General features: G+C 43.6%; 2 protein-coding genes across 5 annotated transcripts in view; one reads left to right on the top strand and one right to left on the bottom strand.

Annotated features, from left to right (window-relative positions):
- plcb3 (phospholipase C, beta 3 (phosphatidylinositol-specific)) overlaps positions 1-6,705 on the bottom strand; it is a 45,089-nt gene extending 38,384 nt beyond the window's left edge. Inside the window, exon 1 of the mRNA XM_080839978.1 lies at positions 6,293-6,705. Within this exon, the coding sequence (XP_080696104.1) occupies positions 6,293-6,391 (99 nt within the window). The 5' untranslated portion in view covers positions 6,392-6,705. The remainder of the gene's footprint in view (positions 1-6,292) is intronic.
- A 6,917-nt stretch (positions 6,706-13,622) lies between these two features.
- The window catches only part of ppp1r14bb (protein phosphatase 1, regulatory (inhibitor) subunit 14Bb), a 21,336-nt gene continuing 17,458 nt past the window's right edge, over positions 13,623-17,500 (top strand). Inside the window, exons 1-3 of one of the 4 annotated variants that reach the window (XM_080838801.1) lie at positions 13,630-13,728; positions 13,809-13,866; positions 14,130-14,354. In XM_080838801.1, the coding sequence (XP_080694927.1) occupies positions 14,154-14,354 (201 nt within the window). In that variant the 5' untranslated portion in view covers positions 13,630-13,728; positions 13,809-13,866; positions 14,130-14,153. Of the gene's footprint in view, positions 14,355-17,500 lie in introns of all 4 variants that reach the window. The other 3 variants (XM_080838802.1, XM_080838799.1, XM_080838800.1) reach the window with 3 other exon arrangements.

Here is a 17,500-nt window from a genome sequence, read left to right as displayed (position 1 = left end):
CTCTTCCTCTCTTTCTCTCTCTCTCTCTCTCTCTATTCTTCTCACCCACTCCACCTAGCTATTCATCTACCTAACCTTATTCTAACATCTTTCAAAGGAACTCAGCAACTACTGCAGTCTGGAGATCAGGGGCTGAAGGCTCCGCAGATCCAAATCCAGCTACAAGTTCTTCAACTTGACCTGCCAGAGATTATCGGTTAATATACTCATTTGTACCAAAACAAAGTAGAAAGACACACCTCTGCACTTTCAGATGAATCAATTAAGGGCAAACCCAAGGTGACACTGGAAGAATAACTGTGGTGCAACCGGCATGGCTAAGCTTCACGGCTCAGTATGTTCTTCTTCACCTGCTGAGATGACACTTAATTTGGTAACGTTTCCTCATAGTTAAAAGAAGGAAACACGTGTCTAGGACATTAGAGCATAGGGAGCTTTATAAAGGTAACTAGTCGAGATAAGATGGGGGAAGGTGCAGTCCTATGCATGCCCAAACCTTCTTACGGTATATTCTATTTCATGAAATTGCCCTTTTATTTTACTTGTTGATCACCAATGTATCTCTGTGTTGTTGGGTTGTGTGGGTAGTCAGTCAGCCAGGGGGTGGAGGAGCTTTGTCCGATGGAGAGCAGACGGTGTAAGGATGTTCCCAGAGTGAGTATGAGAGAACATGTGCTGTGGGCTGCAGCCTTTAGCTTCCTACAGGATCACATTTTTGTCATTTTTTCATTCATTGTGTGTGTGTGTGTGTGTGTGTGTGTGTGTGTGTGTGTGTGTCCCTCATTTCAAGTTCCTCCTGGGAGGAATGCAGATGATTTTATCTTTATTCGGGATAGAAAAGACTCCAAACGGTCTGAGGGGCCCATTTTATCCATGTAGGCTGTCCACACTGAGAGATTGTCATCATCCTTCTTCGAATCCGCTGTGCTTCCTGGGAGTATTTTGTGGTGGCAGGATAGAAAGCGCTCCTTACAGTTGGATCCCCTTGTGTGTAATAACCTGAGCATTCTGTCTCGGCAGCTCAACATCCCCAATCTAAGACTGTTCCCAGACACCGTGAGACATGAGGAAGTGTCTCTCTCCCCCTCTTTCACTTCCTCCCTGTTCTCCCGACCTCACTGCTTGTTTCTCACCTGCTTGTGAAGCTGTTAGCGTGAGCTTGTGAAGCTGTTAGCGTTAGCTTTGCAGTGTGTAGACAGTCCCTGTGCGTGCTTTGGCTAGAGAGGAGGGCACACCCATTCCTCATATCGCACTGCACCAGCGACATTCAGCACGCTCCACAGGGCCTGCAGAGAGAGCTCTGCCAGTGGGACCACACTGTCCAGCCATTGAGCTCCGTGGAGCTCCTACACACTTGGATCCGTGTCTGTGCAGTGAGCTCCGCATTGTCAGCCAGAGGCACTACAAGGCCTCTAGAGCGAGCTCTCTCACAGGGACTATGCAGAACAGGTTGAGCTACTACGGCTATATCACAGTATGTGTCTGTGTGTTTGTGTGTTAGCCAAGAGCATGTTGTTGTGTCCAACAGGATGTTTGCAAGGGTCACTCAGCTGGACGTAACCGTATGGGCGAGGGAGAGTGAAGAGAAAAGGTTAAAATCAGAGAAAGAGCAAAGCAAAAGAGAGAGGGGGCTAGGAGGAGAAAGAATATCAAGAAGATAAATTGAGCATGAACATGGCAGAGAGGACTTAAAAAAAGAACAAAAGGAGGAATGAGCCAGAAGAAAGGATGAATAGAAAGACGAGAGAAAAGGTAAGTGGAACGAACAAGTGGCATGCATATAAGGTGACCACACAAGAGAAAGAGAAAGAGAAAGAGAGAGAGAGAGAGAGGAGGAGAACTTTAAAATGAAGGGATCAATCTTCATTTGGCACCCAATGTGGTCCTCCCCTCCCACTCCCTCCATCCCTCTCTCTCCCTCTCTCTTTCTCTGTTGTAACGAAACAGACTGCACAGGGACTATAGCATACTATATATACTAATCGTATTTACATACACGTATACATACACAGAGGTACACAGCCAGAGGGAAAACAAGGTTATTGCAGAGCACCCTGACAGCAGCACTAAGAGGAAAGAAACAGCAAATAAGGTGGAATTTTAATCAAATTCACCTAAATTAAATTTACATGGAAGGTAGATAAAGAAGGAAAGAAGGAAGGAGAGAGAGAGAGAGCGAAAGGATGGGAGGGAGAGAGATAATAGATTGAGTGCGTAACTGGGTTTGTAAGTGTGTTGTTGGCAGTGGGGTGAGGAAGGAGTGGGGAGAAATGTTTTGGCTCTGGACAAGGGCCAACAAGCTGGAACAGGAAGTCATTCAAGGAGAGAAGCACACGTCCATACCCGTGTTTGTGTGTGCGTGCACACACACCCACACCAGGCCGCGCGTACACACACACACACACCAGCTGTAGTACATTCCTTAAAAATCTGTTGCTTTCCAATTACCAAGATTATTACGATTCATAATGAATTGACAAAAAAACTAAAATACATTTACACAGATAACACACTCATTCACATAAACGGCATAAACACAATACTTACATCATCAGCTAACATAAGCATTGCAAAACATTTACGTTTTTAACAAGCCCGGCAGGGCCGGGAATACCAGCAAAGCTCATTTGAACTATCAATGCTTGTTGGGTAGTCGAGGCACCACTGCGTTTACAACGGACAAACACCACAAAAAGTCAAAACAAACACCTACGCACAGTATCGTCCCATCACTCAACCTCTGACTCACACACTCACCAATGTAAGGCCTGTAATTGTCACATGCTTTCATCCTGTCATTTCAACAGGCGGAGCAGAGAAAATAACCTTTGCTCTCACAGCCATACAACAGCGTTGCCCCATAGTAAGACTGACCCTCTTGTTCCACCTAATACTGTTGGTTTATTATGTTGCCATTACTCAAGTGTTCAGCCATTGTTCTTTCAGTGCAGATTACGCGTAGGCCATCCATATAACTGCAGTCAAATTGGGTTTAGACAGGCGACCACTTAACCAACACACTATAGAGTTGTTTTCTATGGTGAAGGAATAATAGACCTCGAAGACGATGTCACCCCATTACAGAACAGAAGATGACAAAGGGGACAAAAAGAGAATGGAGAGATGAGGATCAGTCTGATACTGATCATTTAGCAAATATGGGATGTAAAGGATAGTTTTTAAATCTGTGATGTTTAAACAATTCATACGGCTTTGTATGCTGGAGGGTTCTGATATGTCAACTGTTTGCACTACTCTGCCAAAAACAAACAAGTAATTAGATATGACGTCTTCATGATAATTGAGCAAACACTGAATCGGAGAGTCAAACCGACAGAGAGGGATTGTGTGTGTTTATGTGTGAGTGTTTGTGTGTGAGAGAGAGAGAGAGAGAGAATAAAAGCAGATAGGTCAGTGGGTGATGTAGAAAGACGAGGAGAGGAGAGGAGAAGAGGAGAGAAGAGTAAGGGTAGCAGAGGAAACAGAGTAGAGGAGACTCTTCTGCAGTGATGAGAAAGAGGGGCAAAGAGAGGGACTACGAAAGCAAACCAGATCTCTCTCCTCCTTGCATGTTGTTTATCACCTCTTTGTTTTCACACACGCTCAATCTCTCCTCTTGTCTCTCTCTCTCGCTTTCTCTCAAAAACACTCTTAATGTCCCTAACCAAATCTTCTCAGCACTTTCTCAAATGATATGTCCTTATTTGGTTTCTGGAAGAGGAATGTGTTTCTCTCAAACACACATGCACTCCTCCTCCTCCTCCTCCTCCCTCCTCCTGCCCTCCACCCCACTTTCTCCCACTGCTACCCACATCTCTTCTCTTCCTCTCGAGCTCCTATCATTTCTCCATGGAGAGACTGAGGCATGTTGTTTCTATACAGTGGTTCGCACAGTTAATCACAGCTCCCAACAACTTCCTGGGAATTCCCTTCAGAGAGGAAAAGCATATGAGATAGATAGATGGAAGGAGCAAAACATAGATAGAGTGAAAAAGAGAGAAACAGACAGACAGACAGAGAGAGAGAAAGAAATTCCTGACAGCTCAGGAGACAAATATGCATCTTCCCCTCCTCAATCAGCGGATTGTTTTCTGGACAACACGGGTGTTTGACCAAGTAAGACACAGCCAACATCAGTAACAACATACGAAACAGAAACAAAACCTATATCAACACATGACCTCAAGCCAACACGACCCCCCCCCCACAGACACACACACACACCATGCACACACACTCACATTTACTCACTCACTCATGTGCCACAGAAGCATGTTCTGATTTGCTCAGCACTCCGTTACCGTAGCAATCGTCAGGCTCCTTCTGTCTTAACTGGCCGGGTCTAAACGGGCCACTGCTGACAGATTTGCCAGGTAAAGCTACGGCAAAGCAAATAGGACATAAAGCGCCAACAAGGACCTTGTGCTTCAAGAGAGAGCCAACTGTCCAGTGCATTTGCTTACACAGTTCACAGAACAGAATGTGGTTGGTCCTTAGGACACAGGGCAGTGGATGAAAAAGTGACCCTCAAGTAAGTGTGTGTGTTCCAGAACATTGTAACTAAATCCTAACCACAGTACTGTACTGTAATGTTAAGAAGGGGGAGTTGTTGTTACACAGAAAAATGCTGATCCCAAGGGTCAATTTAATACAAGCACTAATAAACACCTGACTAAAAGACATGGACAAGTGGATACGAAAAAGGTGAAATATAGCTAGTGGGGGGTCTGAGAGGGAGGAAAGAATTGCATTGTGGGCCATGGGAGGTCTAGTGTGGCTGTGATCAGTTGCAATGCTAGCAATCAGTTGACAGATAGACAGTGAGGGTGACCAGTGCTGGAACAGCATGTCCGTTCTCAAAAATCATTAAGCTCAAGGACAGCTTGCATGGTGTGGCCTGGTGTTTGTCTGTGTGTGGGTTTGTACATCTGTCTGTCTGTCCATCCTGCCTATTTGACTAATATAGTTAAAGCCAATTCAGGGTTTACACTCACTAGCTCACCCACTGCACACAGCACTCTCTCTCACACACACACACACACACACACACACACACACACACACACACACACACACTCAGACACACAGACACTCACTTTACAAATATGGAGCATGGGGAGGATCGTTTTTTTTATAACAGAGATGCATTTATCATTAATAATTTAGTGAGATGCATGGCAAGCTATTTTAACAAAAAGTATATTATCATTTTAACCGTATTACTTGCTTTTTAGTATCGGCAAATCCGGCCTTCATAAAGACAATCTGCATAGAACCGAAAAGCATGTGGTTGACTTCAACCCTGCCATAAAACTGTGGTGGGTGACTAATGGACTAATGCTGACATCAACACACACACACACACACACACACACACACACACACACACACACACACACACACACACACACACAACTTGACTCAAAGGCACCAATGGCCACTTATACAACAATGGTGCTATCATTAGGTGGAGTGTAGGGCAAGAGGCCAGAGCCAGGGCTCCTATTTTAGTTTAATGTGAGTCAACTTAAGGCCCTTCAATCAAACAATAAGACTGGAAGTTTTTTTTTTTTTTTACAGAAACTGAACTGGGTAAAGGCGGTATTCTCGTTTGGTTTCTTCTCCAACACGCTTCTACACACTGGAAAGCATATGCATGGGCGCGCACACACACACACACACACGCACGCGCCCCCACACACACACACACACACACACACACACACACACACACACACACAAGAGCTCGTTGCCAGGAGAGAAACTACGCGGAAGAATACGCTTCTTAAGTACGAATAGTGAGATCGTCCCCCCAAAACAATGCATTCGTTTATGTTGACTTTCCAGCCAAACAATTCATCTGTCGATATCAACGATTTTGGCAAAACAGAAACGTCCGGGTTTGACACTCCGCAACAAGGTTAAGTCACTTCAGTGTGTATATACGCCGTTGTAAAACAATACGGTAACAACATTTACAGTAACAACATTTTAGAGCGAACAACGCGGAAAGAAGGTTAGAAGAAAACTGTCCTCTACATTTCATCGGAAGAAAAACTTGCTGGACAAGAATTCAATAGATATCAGACACCGCTTGGTTGCTTGTTCGTACCCTCTGGTGTCAGTCGTTTGCAATTCCCTGGTAAATGACTACGAGTTGTTAACATGATAGCCCTGGTGTCACATATCACAAATCCGATTACATCAAACACAGTCTAGAAGTTTGGTTTTGGTGTTTGCGGGAATTCGGTGTATTGCTTAATAGACGTAAAACACCACACAATCCACTCACCTCATCCCATTTGATAAATTTGCTTCCCCGTTTCAGTGTTTCGTGGACAGACACCGGTTTGAGTTGCAAAGCGTGAACTCCCGGCTTCGCCCCAGCCATTTCTGCACTAGCGACGGGTGGCAACGCCTCTGTCTTCGGCGTCTTGCCCTGGTCGGCACCCCACTCCTTGAATGTAATATTGTTTTTCCGGGGAGAGTTCGAACTTGCTTAACGCTTTGTGTTTTCTGTTCAGGCCACACTCAGCAGCGCGAAGAAAACCTGCAAAATCACTCAGTTCAAAGTCACACATCCAGGGCACAAGGGGCGACGAGTGGCGAATGGCGCTGCGCAGTTGATTGGAGTTTATGATTCCATGCACTGTTTATGTTTATCCGTTTATCATGCCATAGAGAGCTGAATTGATCTTTTCCTTCCTCCCGTCCATCCGCTCTCCAAAAGTTGTCCTTCTTTCCACACCTTCGAAGGCTTCTCGAAACTTTCACTTGACTTTCGTCCTCGCCAGAGTCTTCTCTTCTTTTTCCTTCATGTTTTCTAGAAATAAGCGAGTGAGAGGGGGAGCGAGAGAAGGACAGGGAAGGAGAGAGAGAGAGGGAGTAAGGAAGTGAAGGGAAAACGAACAGTCGGGGGAGTGTTTTTTTTAGTCTACTTTCAGACGGGCATTGAGACGTTGTCATTCCATTCTTCTTTAAGAGGCGTGTTCCTCGTGCATGAGTATAGGCTATGGCGGGATTAAGCACGCCAAAAAACGCAAGGGTAAAGAAATTGCCAAATATTTTGAGCAATTCTCTTAAAGGGCCAGTTTGGAGCAACGTTTTGCGGGGTGATTTCAACTTCACCACCCTAAAAGAATGTCAAATTGGCTATGACACGTGCAGAACTAGATTTACATCACATACGGAATTTCTAAGAGATTTAGCTATGGATAGGCCTATAATTTAGTGAACCAAAATTGTTGCTGTCTCATGAAAGAGTTCCACTCGGCGAACACTACAATGTTACAATTAATGACAGTGGATTAAAAAAATAACTTTTCCCCTTTGTATCATCTGCATTGGTTTGTTAATTTGAAAGTTTACTTTAGTTCACTGGAATTCGGCCAAGTTCCGTCAGCTAATTGGCAGTAGGCTCCGAGAACGTCCGTCAGAAAAGACAACTGTACATGATGTAGCTCTTACAGTAGTCATGTGTGTTTCAACAGGTATTGACATGTTCAATCAATCTATTCTGCCTATGTGGCAAAAACACTTTCTGGTAGTTCATTGAGGTGAAATTGGCATGGTGAAACACAATTATAAAAGGCGTAACTGATCTTAAAGCAGTTGTGTGTTTAATAAACAAATGTGCGACGAGTCTGTTTTCAACAGTCAGCACTGCAGCTGTGAGGACTGAAAGCCACGTAAACCCGTCTCTCAATGGGCGCTGCATTCCTGGGCGACCTTGTGCACTTGACAATTCCGTCAGCGGCACTGGGGGAAAAAAATGACCTGTGAAATTTCGGAGCTGTCTACACCTGTGGATATGGGTTAACCCCCGCTCCACCCTGCCCCACTCCACCGCTACCACCTGGATATGGTCTTCCTCAGACGCCAAATAGTCTGCTTTCAGATGGTTCTTTGATTTAAAATATAACCCTTAACTGATTGTGAATGCATTGCGCAACTGAAGACAAACCTAACATTATAGGTCTACCAGATTTATATTCTGTAAATTACAAAATTGTTAGTGTAAGTTTACATTATTATAGTTTACGATATTCACAGTTCAAGGTTCAGTGAAATATAAAAATGCAGACATACCACCTCAACACTCCTCGATAAGCATCATGTTCTCCCTGTTTCTACCCTGTGAGATACAGCTGTAGGCACTATGACTGTTCTCATTGTATCTCTTGGCTGTGGTTTAAAATAGCCTACATTAGAGCTTCATGCGCCATACGAATGGGACACCAGAGGGGGGCTGTCAAGACAGGCACTTGAATGATGAGAGTGAGAGAATAGAATATAGATGAAGAATAATGACCACTTAAAGGCGACAATCGCGAGGGCTGCAAAAGATCAGTTGGTAAGACTTGACTGGCCCACAGGTAGGCTATCTCTTGCGTTTTCTCTGTCCTTTCCACCAGTTATTCATTTGTAAAATCGTCCAAGTTACATCAATTCACTGCCTCGGGTCTTTAGGGGTGGTCAAGCAAGTCTGAATGAATGTGACTTCAAACTGCTGTGCCCCTAGCGCGTATGACCCCATTACCTCCTTTAATGATTTACAAAATTACATGATCATGTTTACCTCGTCCAGATCTCTGTCCTTGTTTTTAATTAAGGCATTGTTTCTTTCACTCTCTCCTTCCTTGTATTAATGAAAGAGTCCTGACTCAGTCAACAGTAGCCGGGGTGTGTGATCACGTTACTCCGTAAAAAGCAAAAATGTTGGCCGGTGGCAAAGAGGGAAAAGGCTTCAAAAGCCTCATTGTTAAAACACAGACGTCCTTGTGTTGTCTACGCGTGCCTTGTCTAATAGGAAGAACTATCCACTTCCTCCCTCTAGTGGTTATTAGACAGCATTACCAACTGTTGTTATTTCAGCCGACTGGATGTTAAACTAACTTGATCATGACTTCATGAAGTTCGATTTGTTGTCCAATGACTCGCTTAAAAATCTGATGAATCAGCTACGAATTAAATACAAAAACACAAGATATGTATAATAGATCACCACTGTAATCACTCATTTCATTACCCCATTTACACCCGAATTCCGGAAAAGTTGGGACGTTTTTTAAATTTGAATAAAATGAAAACTAAATGACTTTCAAATCACATGAGCCAATTTTTGTTCACAATAGAACATAGATCACATAACACATGTTTAAACAGAGAAATTTTACAATTTTATGCACAAAATTAGCTAATTTCAAATTTGATTCCTGCTACAGGTCTCAAAATAGTTGGGACGGGGGCATGTTTACCATGGTGTAACATCTCCTCTTCTTTTTAAAACAGTTTGAAGACGTCCGGGCATCGAGGTTACGAGTGTCTGGAGCTTTGATGTTGGAATTTGGTCCCATTCTTGCCTTATAGGTTTCAATGTATTTTTTTCGATTAATGATGTGCCACATGTTCAATAGGTGAAAGATCTGGACTGCATGCAGGCCAATTCAGCACCCAGACTCTTCCAGGATGAAGCCATGCTGTTGTAATAGCTGCAGTATGTGGTTTTGCATTGTCCTGCTGAACTACACAAGGCCTTCCCTGATATAGACGTCGTCTGGAGGGGAGCATATGTTGCCCTTAAACCTTTATATACCTTTCAGCATTTATAGTGCCTTACAATACATGCAAGCTGCCCATACCGTTTGCACTTATGCACCCCCATACCATCAGAGGTGCTGGCTTTTGAACTGAACGCTGATAACACGATGGAAGGTCTCCCTCCTCTTTTGCCAGGAGGACACGGCGTCCATAATTTCCAACAAGAATGTCAAATGTGGACTCGTTGGACCATAGAACACTATTCCACTTTGAAATAGTCAATTTTAAATGAGCCTTGGCCCACAGAACAAGAAGGCCCTTCTGGACCATGTTCACATATGGCTTACTTTTTGTATGATAGAGCGTTAGTTGGCATTTGCAGATGGCACGGCGGATTGTGTTTACCGACAGTGGTTTCTGGAAGTATTCCTGGGCCCATTAAGTAATGTCAGTGACACAATCATGCCGATGAGTGATGCAGTGTCGTCTGAGGGCCCGAAGACCACGGGCATCCAATAAAGGTCTTTGGCCTTGTCCCTTACGCACAGTGATTTCTCCAGTTTCTCTGAATCTTTTGATGATGTTATGCACTGTAGATGATGAGATTTGCTAAGCCTTTGCAATTTGACATTGACGAACATTGTTTTTAAAGTATTCAACAATCTTTTTACGCACTCTTACATAGATTGGAGAGCCTCTGCCCAGCTTTACTTCTGAGAGACTCGGCCTCTCTAAGACATCCCTTTTAAAGCTCATCATTTTACAGACCTGATATCAATTACCTTAATTAGTCGCCAGATATTCTCCCAGCTGAATCTTTTCATTTTTTTTTGCTTTTTCAGCCATTTGTTGCCCCCGTCCCAACTTTTTTGAGACCTGTAGCAGGATTACCTCATTTAGTGGATAAAAGTGTCAAATTTGTCAATTTAAACATTTGTTATGTTATCTATGATCTATTGTGAATAACATATTGGCTCATGTGATTTGAAAGTCATTTAGTTTTCATTTTATTCAAATTTAAAAAACGTCCCAACTTTTCCAGAATTCGGGTTGTACTTCGGCTTCTCTCATGTACTACATACTATACTACCTGTTACCATATATTATGACAGTTGTTAGTTTCCCACTTTGCTGGAGTCCCATTCATGATAGCAGTCACCTAGGGTCAACTGGTACCTTACCAGCACCTGAACTGATAGTGTGAGATATATAGAGATGATTAAAACAATATAACAGGCATAGTACAATCGTATTGTTGTAGAGTTCAATACTGTAATGATGACGTACTGATGCTTTACATCAGCATTCGATTGTTTAAGCACAGAGATATGTCCCTTCCAGTTGTTTGTATGGAAATCCTGTTTGTAATTCGGCCCCACTCACCTGTTCAGGTGGGCCCTGTGTATATGTCAATTGTAGCAAGCCTAATCCCTAGCTCCTAATCCACTCATCATGTAATTTCTCACAAATTCCCCCGGCTTCCCCAATTAGCATCTCTCTCCCCCTCCCTCTCTCCCCCTTTATCTCTCTGTCTGCATCATTGTCATTAGAGATCTGGAAGTAATAAGAGTTCTGTGCTAAATATAGGTCATTTTCACCCTCAATTCCTCTGCTATCTCCCTCTCCGCCTCAGTCTCTCTCTCTCTCTCTCTCTCTCTCCCTCTCTCGCTCTCTCTTGTTGTTGTCATTCCACATGAGGCCACTCTCAGCAGTGGCTGGGGGCATTCCTGTCCCCAGTGTGACATTTGATTCTGTCTACTAAACATAATGGCTTGGCATCCCAGCTCTTCTCCCTTGCTTAATGTTAAACTCATAGTTTACCACGAGTAATGAGTATCTAAATTCTTTTGGTTTGCTCTTTACCTCTGTGGTTTCAGACCCTTCAGCACAAGCCACAAGTATGTGAATGTCACCAGTAACATCAGCCAGGTGGCAGTATTGACATCGAGAAGTGATCGCAACAACTTGAAAATGTCTGGCTGACACTCAACAACAACACAAGCTGCCAAGCTTTGTTTTTAGAATGAATGTTTTTGTATTTATTTTAGGGACAAATTGTAATGATGTGCCTGGACGGATGCCAGCCGTCATTACCCCAGAGGCTGTGAGAAGTTGACCTTTGAACCCTTGGATTCCCAGTTGGTTGCCTGCGACTGTTGCTGATGGAGTGAACTACGGGTTTGTGGGCGAGGAGATTAAGGAGCAGATTTGTGTGTTAAACTCGTCTCAGGCTTAGGATTGTCCTCTTGAACCCTCTCCCTCTTTCACACAAACACATACACATACACACAAACACATACACACACATACACACACACACACACACACACACACACAAACACATACACACACATACACACAAACACACACACACACACACACACACACACACACACACACACACACACACACACAGACACACACACAGACACACACAGACACACACACACACACACACATTTTCTCTGTCCCCAACTCACTCTCTCTATTGCCTTCTAACCATTAAGTCTCTGGCAGAGATTTGGCAGCTAAAGATGCACCCACTGACTTATGTAAACCTCATCCTAAAAATCAGACAGTGTTTGCTGTCTCCCATCGAGCTGGCAGAAGTAATGCAAGGTCATTCTGAAACCAATGCAGACATGTTTAGACTGACAGTTCCTCCTTTGCTACCTCTATAACACCAGTCCTATACAGTTAATCTACTTTCACACACAAAGCCTCAGCCCTGCATTCTAACCATGCTCTGTTAGTACGTAATGCAGTCTATGACCATGGGAACAAAGACGCATGAGAACCTCACGTGCGTCACACACTGTATTTAATACACACATCTGAATACACATGTGACCTGCACACATAGTCTGGCATGTCGTTTTCCCCAGCCATCTCAATATCTTAAATATTACATGCTAGCATTTCAATGACCCCTGTCCCTTGTTTGGCTGAAAAAGGTCTCCATGCCAAATTTGATCAAAATGTAAATGTCAGTTATCTGTGTAATCTGTAAAATGATGAGACTCAAGCTACCTTTTTTACATAATATTCAAATATTATTATATCGTGACAGTTTTAATTCATTTTGATAGATGGGACATTCCAGATGTGTGATTATGCATGCGTCTATGCATGTGTGTGCGTCTATGTACAGTTCACATTCAAAGTGTGTTGAATTAAGCATGTCTGGGCCTATTGGACTGTAAGATCTAGACGCTGTGCACTAAATTATTTATCCTTGTATCTTTCTGGGTTATGCACACACCTCCGGAGCAATGTCGCCTGGGTTGTAAAGGCTCTGCAGCCAGTTGGTCCAACCAACATCTAGAGGTTACTGTATTGTGGTCTTCTATTAGTTTGTAGAGACGAGGCTCAAGGCTTTGCCAGTGTGTCTCCTCAACACACTTTGCATGCTACTAATTAAAAGTTTCGGCTTCTGTCCCCAGGGAATCTGTCCCCTGCTGTGAAGCACACAATAGGCATGTCGCCCTAGACTAGAGGAATGTTGCTACTCCACTTGAAGACCTGCAGCTGGCATTTCTTAGCTGTTAAAAGTTCATGGAGTTTTTTGAGCGTTAATACTTTACCCCTGAGGTAAATCGAGAGCTACTACCTTTAGAACTGGAAACGCTAGTTGTTGTGAATCATTTTAAGCACATTATGGGTGTTCAGTGATTTTTGGGTCCAACGGTTTCTGTTGTATTTTGTTGCATCAATCCACCTGTAGTCTATGCCACTGATACTCACATGTGTAGTCATGTAGTTCAGAATCTGAAATGAAGATGTAGGAAAATATGTAATGGTTTCTGGGTACCGCTTAATTTTTTTTTAGCTAAAAGCAACCAGGGAAAGTTGTCATCAATGTTAACAGTTGTGATAATATTATTTTCTAAAACATAAAAAAAAGTCCAATTAAGTCTGAATAACCAGGTTGTGTGAAAGCTATGAAGTGAGTGTGGACATATGTGCCTTGAGCCTACTTACTGCCAGAGAGAGAGAGAGAGACGGAGAGAGACGGAGAGAGAGAGAGAGAGATATTGTGGGAGGAGGGGGTGTATTCGCACTGCAGCATTCAGCAAGGGAGGCAAAGAAGGAAGGCAGACGAGGGGAAGAGGAAGACAAAACCAGATCGGACAGGAGAGAGAAGGCTCGTTAACCGGGGGTTTAAACTAATATCTCTTTATTGTTAAAGTAAGTTGCCTTTATCTTGAACTTTTTCGAAGTTGTTCTGACCGGAAATCCTTGCCGACTGAATGTGTAACTCCCCTTAGTTATAACTGAATACAAACCCATGAGGAACGGCTGAATTGACTGAACTAAACGCAAGAGGTAGGCTTCTTTTCAGCTTCAAATCAGAGACCGATTTGAAGCAAGGACTCTGTTATGCTGTCTTGGTAAAATAATCTATTAAAAACGCAACTCTACACATGTATCGTATATCCTTAACTGTAATTCTAAACGTGTAAAGTTGCCCAATGCCATGCAAATTTGCATGTCGCGAACAATAGCACATTTGTAGCGGTATTTTAAACCACGGTGACCAGCACACCGTTACGGGGAAGAAAAGAACACCTCCGAGTTTGCACCCACAGCACCCAAAAGGACATTGACGGACTATGGCGGCGGTAACAAGCCCGGAATCAAGCCCACAGCCCCGCGTGTACTTCCAGACGCCTTCTGGTACCGAGGAGGTACCCGAGATTCCAGTTCGGAAGCAGGGAAGGGTGACCGTGAAATACGACCGGAAAGAATTAAGGAAGAGACTGAATCTGGAGGAATGGATTATTAACCAACTAACGGATCTTTACGACTGTGAGGTAAGATGTGGCGGAAGGCCAGCAGGTATCAAATTAAATTATAAACCGACAGATCATTACCATACAGTATTCTGATGTGCAACAATGTGGCATGCCTTGTCGTGTTGATAGTAATAGGTTATGCTTTGAGTAGGCTAGCCCACGCTTGCCTAGGCTACCGTGCTTCGATTTTAAGCTATCATATTTCTGTTTAGCGCAACGAAACTGCCGCAATAGGCTACCTGTGACAGCTGTACTGTTTGATGACATAATTGCTAAATCAATCCGCGTCAGTCAAAATAATGTTGCTCTCTCACATTGTAAACGGGACGTGGACGTGTGAATTTAAATACCCATTGACCCACATTCTATTCCAAGAATCCTACAACAACTTAAGAGTGGTCGAGTAGCTTACTTGGTGGGAGCAAATGGTCTTCTATCCGGTAGCAATTGAGTAGGGAATAAGGCATTGTTTAGCCACAGCCGTTTACCTGTCGGCTCCATTGTTCAAATCAACACGGGTAATATGTTCAGTCTGTGGATAGATCAAACCACTGAAATGAGCAGTCAGGGCTCAACGACTCATAATCCAATCGTATTATTATTAGTGTATAGCTGTGTACAGAGACATTTAATGTATGACTTGTGGTGTTTTAGTTTGCTTTCTTTTAACGGAGAATGGTGAATATTGTACGGCCAATGGCGCGTTAAATCGGTGATGCTGCCAAGGCTTTTTTAAGTAATCATGGACCAAAGGTGACAAACTACCGGTGGAAAAGGCCGATCGCTAGTCGTTGACAAAAGAGCTGAACATGTGGTGGAGACGAAGCTTTTCTCTCTCTGACCCCCTCCCCCCTTTTTCCTCAATGCTACACTATACCGATCACAAAACTGACCTTCTTAAAGGCGCTTCCTACTAAATGTTTTTATTATTAAAATGGACTTACAACCCCCCAGCCTTCGGTAGAAAATATGTAGCGGTCTTGGATGACGATAGCGATTCTATTTTTCAGAAATTACTTCAAAAAGCCAATAGGTTGGGCACGACATTGGAGAAAGCAGACGTGGCATAGTGCCACATGCTTGCCCAGCTGGGGCGAGAGGAGAGTCGCTTCCCAGTGAAAAGTCGTTTTTGGCGGCGTCCCCCACCTACACAGCTGGGAAGGACGTGGGTTGGTCTTTCTGTAGAGGGAAAACTGGAGTAGCAGTGCGCTCCTTGAACAACAACGGAGACGTGGCTCCGAGAGAAAGAGGGAAAGGCCTTGTAAGTGAATAGAGGGAGGAAGAGTGGAGTGGAAAAAGGAAATCACGGAGAGAGCGCCAGAGTGTGTTCTCTTTATGCAACACGTGCGCTTTTGTTTGTAATGGATCTGGTTGGCACAGGCGTCTAGGTTCCTTCTGTCAGATTTCCATGAGTGGCCCATTCAAATCAATTTAGAATGATAGCATATTTACATATGTTCCTCAGGGAATCACAGATTACAAACAATGGTCGAAAAACTATTAGGTTTATGGTCACAGAGGACTTGAATAGAACAAGTAAACCAAACTCAAGTAGAATATTAAAGAGAGAAGTCAACCTGAAAAACATGAGAGCCATTTGCAGGAACATAGAGGTCCGAGGATAGAGAGCGAGCGCATTATGATGGGAGGAGAGGAGAAAAGACAGCTGCAGTCTCATTCCTAGGCCCGAGAATCCATTATGGTGTGAGGTGGGCTTTTCTCCTCTATGTAAACACACTCACCCACTGTTTTCATGCCTGTGTGAAAAGCATGTCTCATACCATCAGAGAGCCAATTACTTTTCAGTGTTAAGCAATTTAGCAAAAATAAGCACCTCCCAGTAGCTTGAACATTTACAAACATGTTTAGGTAAGCCAACAATGGCCGACTTATGTTTGACCAAATCATCTAATCTGTTACATGTGATGAACTCTGAAATCTCAGAAGACTAACTGAGTTAACTTGCACAGCTGGTTCACTTCCTGCCCTGTTTAATGAGTCAGCACATTTTTGGAAGTTTTAGAAGAACCACAAGAAAAAGAGTAAGGAAATGGCAAAATATGGATATTGTGACCATTAATATTTTTCTAACTGTATGAAAGAGGCTGATCAACTCTCTCCCTCTTTCATATATATATATATATATATAATATATATATACTGTGTGTGTGTGTGTGTGTGTGTGTGTGTTTGTGTGTGAAAGAGAGGAAAATATATTGGTCATAAAGGAGTTAGAGGCAATGAGATAGCACAGACATGAGTAACAGCTTACAGGAAATGCCAGTCAGTCAGAGGAAGTGAGTTTGTTATGAGTCCCAGCACATGCCAACCTTAAAAAACCTGCCCTGCTCCTCAGTGTGTGTGCATACCCAAAAACATCTCCGTGCTACCTGATGTGTCAACCTCCACATAACTCAGTGTCATGTGTGTGTGTGTGTGTGGGGATATGTGTGCATGTGAGCTTGTAAGCTTTGACATGCAGTATGTTTGCTTGAGAAATTACTCAGAACAGTGTTTAGCACCTGTGATCTCAGCTTCCTTATGTTCAGAGAAACCACACAGACACACATACCGGTGTATGTGTGCTTGTACATGTGTGTGTTTCTGTGTGCGTAGGATGTTGGGCTTGATCTATCACGGCATCGGCCTATCCAAAGCTGTAACACTGATATAACGATTCAAATGGAATTCAAAACAGGCCCACTTTGCATGACCAGTGCAACTCCGCTCCCACCAAACGAGGCCAGTCTGTACAGTAACGCTGTTACACAGAAACAACCAGCCGAAAAAACATCAATTGAAGATTTAATGGCATGACTAGTCACCATTGCCTAATAACTACAGAGATGTTTTACTATTTAACCAGAAGTATTCTGCCATAAGGTATGTTCTCGTTTGTAGTCTGAGGTGTAATCTGACTGTGCAAGCGTTATCGTGGCCTTGAAACAAAGAGGAAGCCACGCAGACCTCAAAGCCCTCTCCATGAGCCAAACTTCCTCCCTTGTCCACTGCACACCTCTCTTTTGGGGTGCTTACTTTCAGCAACAATCGAGCCGCTCGACCTCTGGCCCCCCCCCCCACCTCTTGGTTCCTGCAGCGGCCCGTTTCCCTCGTTGCAGAGCCAGCAGACTCCCCTGTGGTGTCGGGAACAACAAGCTAATCGC

This window comes from Sprattus sprattus (assembly GCF_963457725.1).
Source record: "Sprattus sprattus genome assembly, chromosome: 5".
In the NCBI taxonomy this organism is placed as follows: domain Eukaryota; kingdom Metazoa; phylum Chordata; class Actinopteri; order Clupeiformes; family Clupeidae; genus Sprattus; species Sprattus sprattus.
The sequence above is the reverse complement of the archived record's forward strand: the minus strand, read 5'-3'. Positions and strand labels throughout refer to the sequence as shown.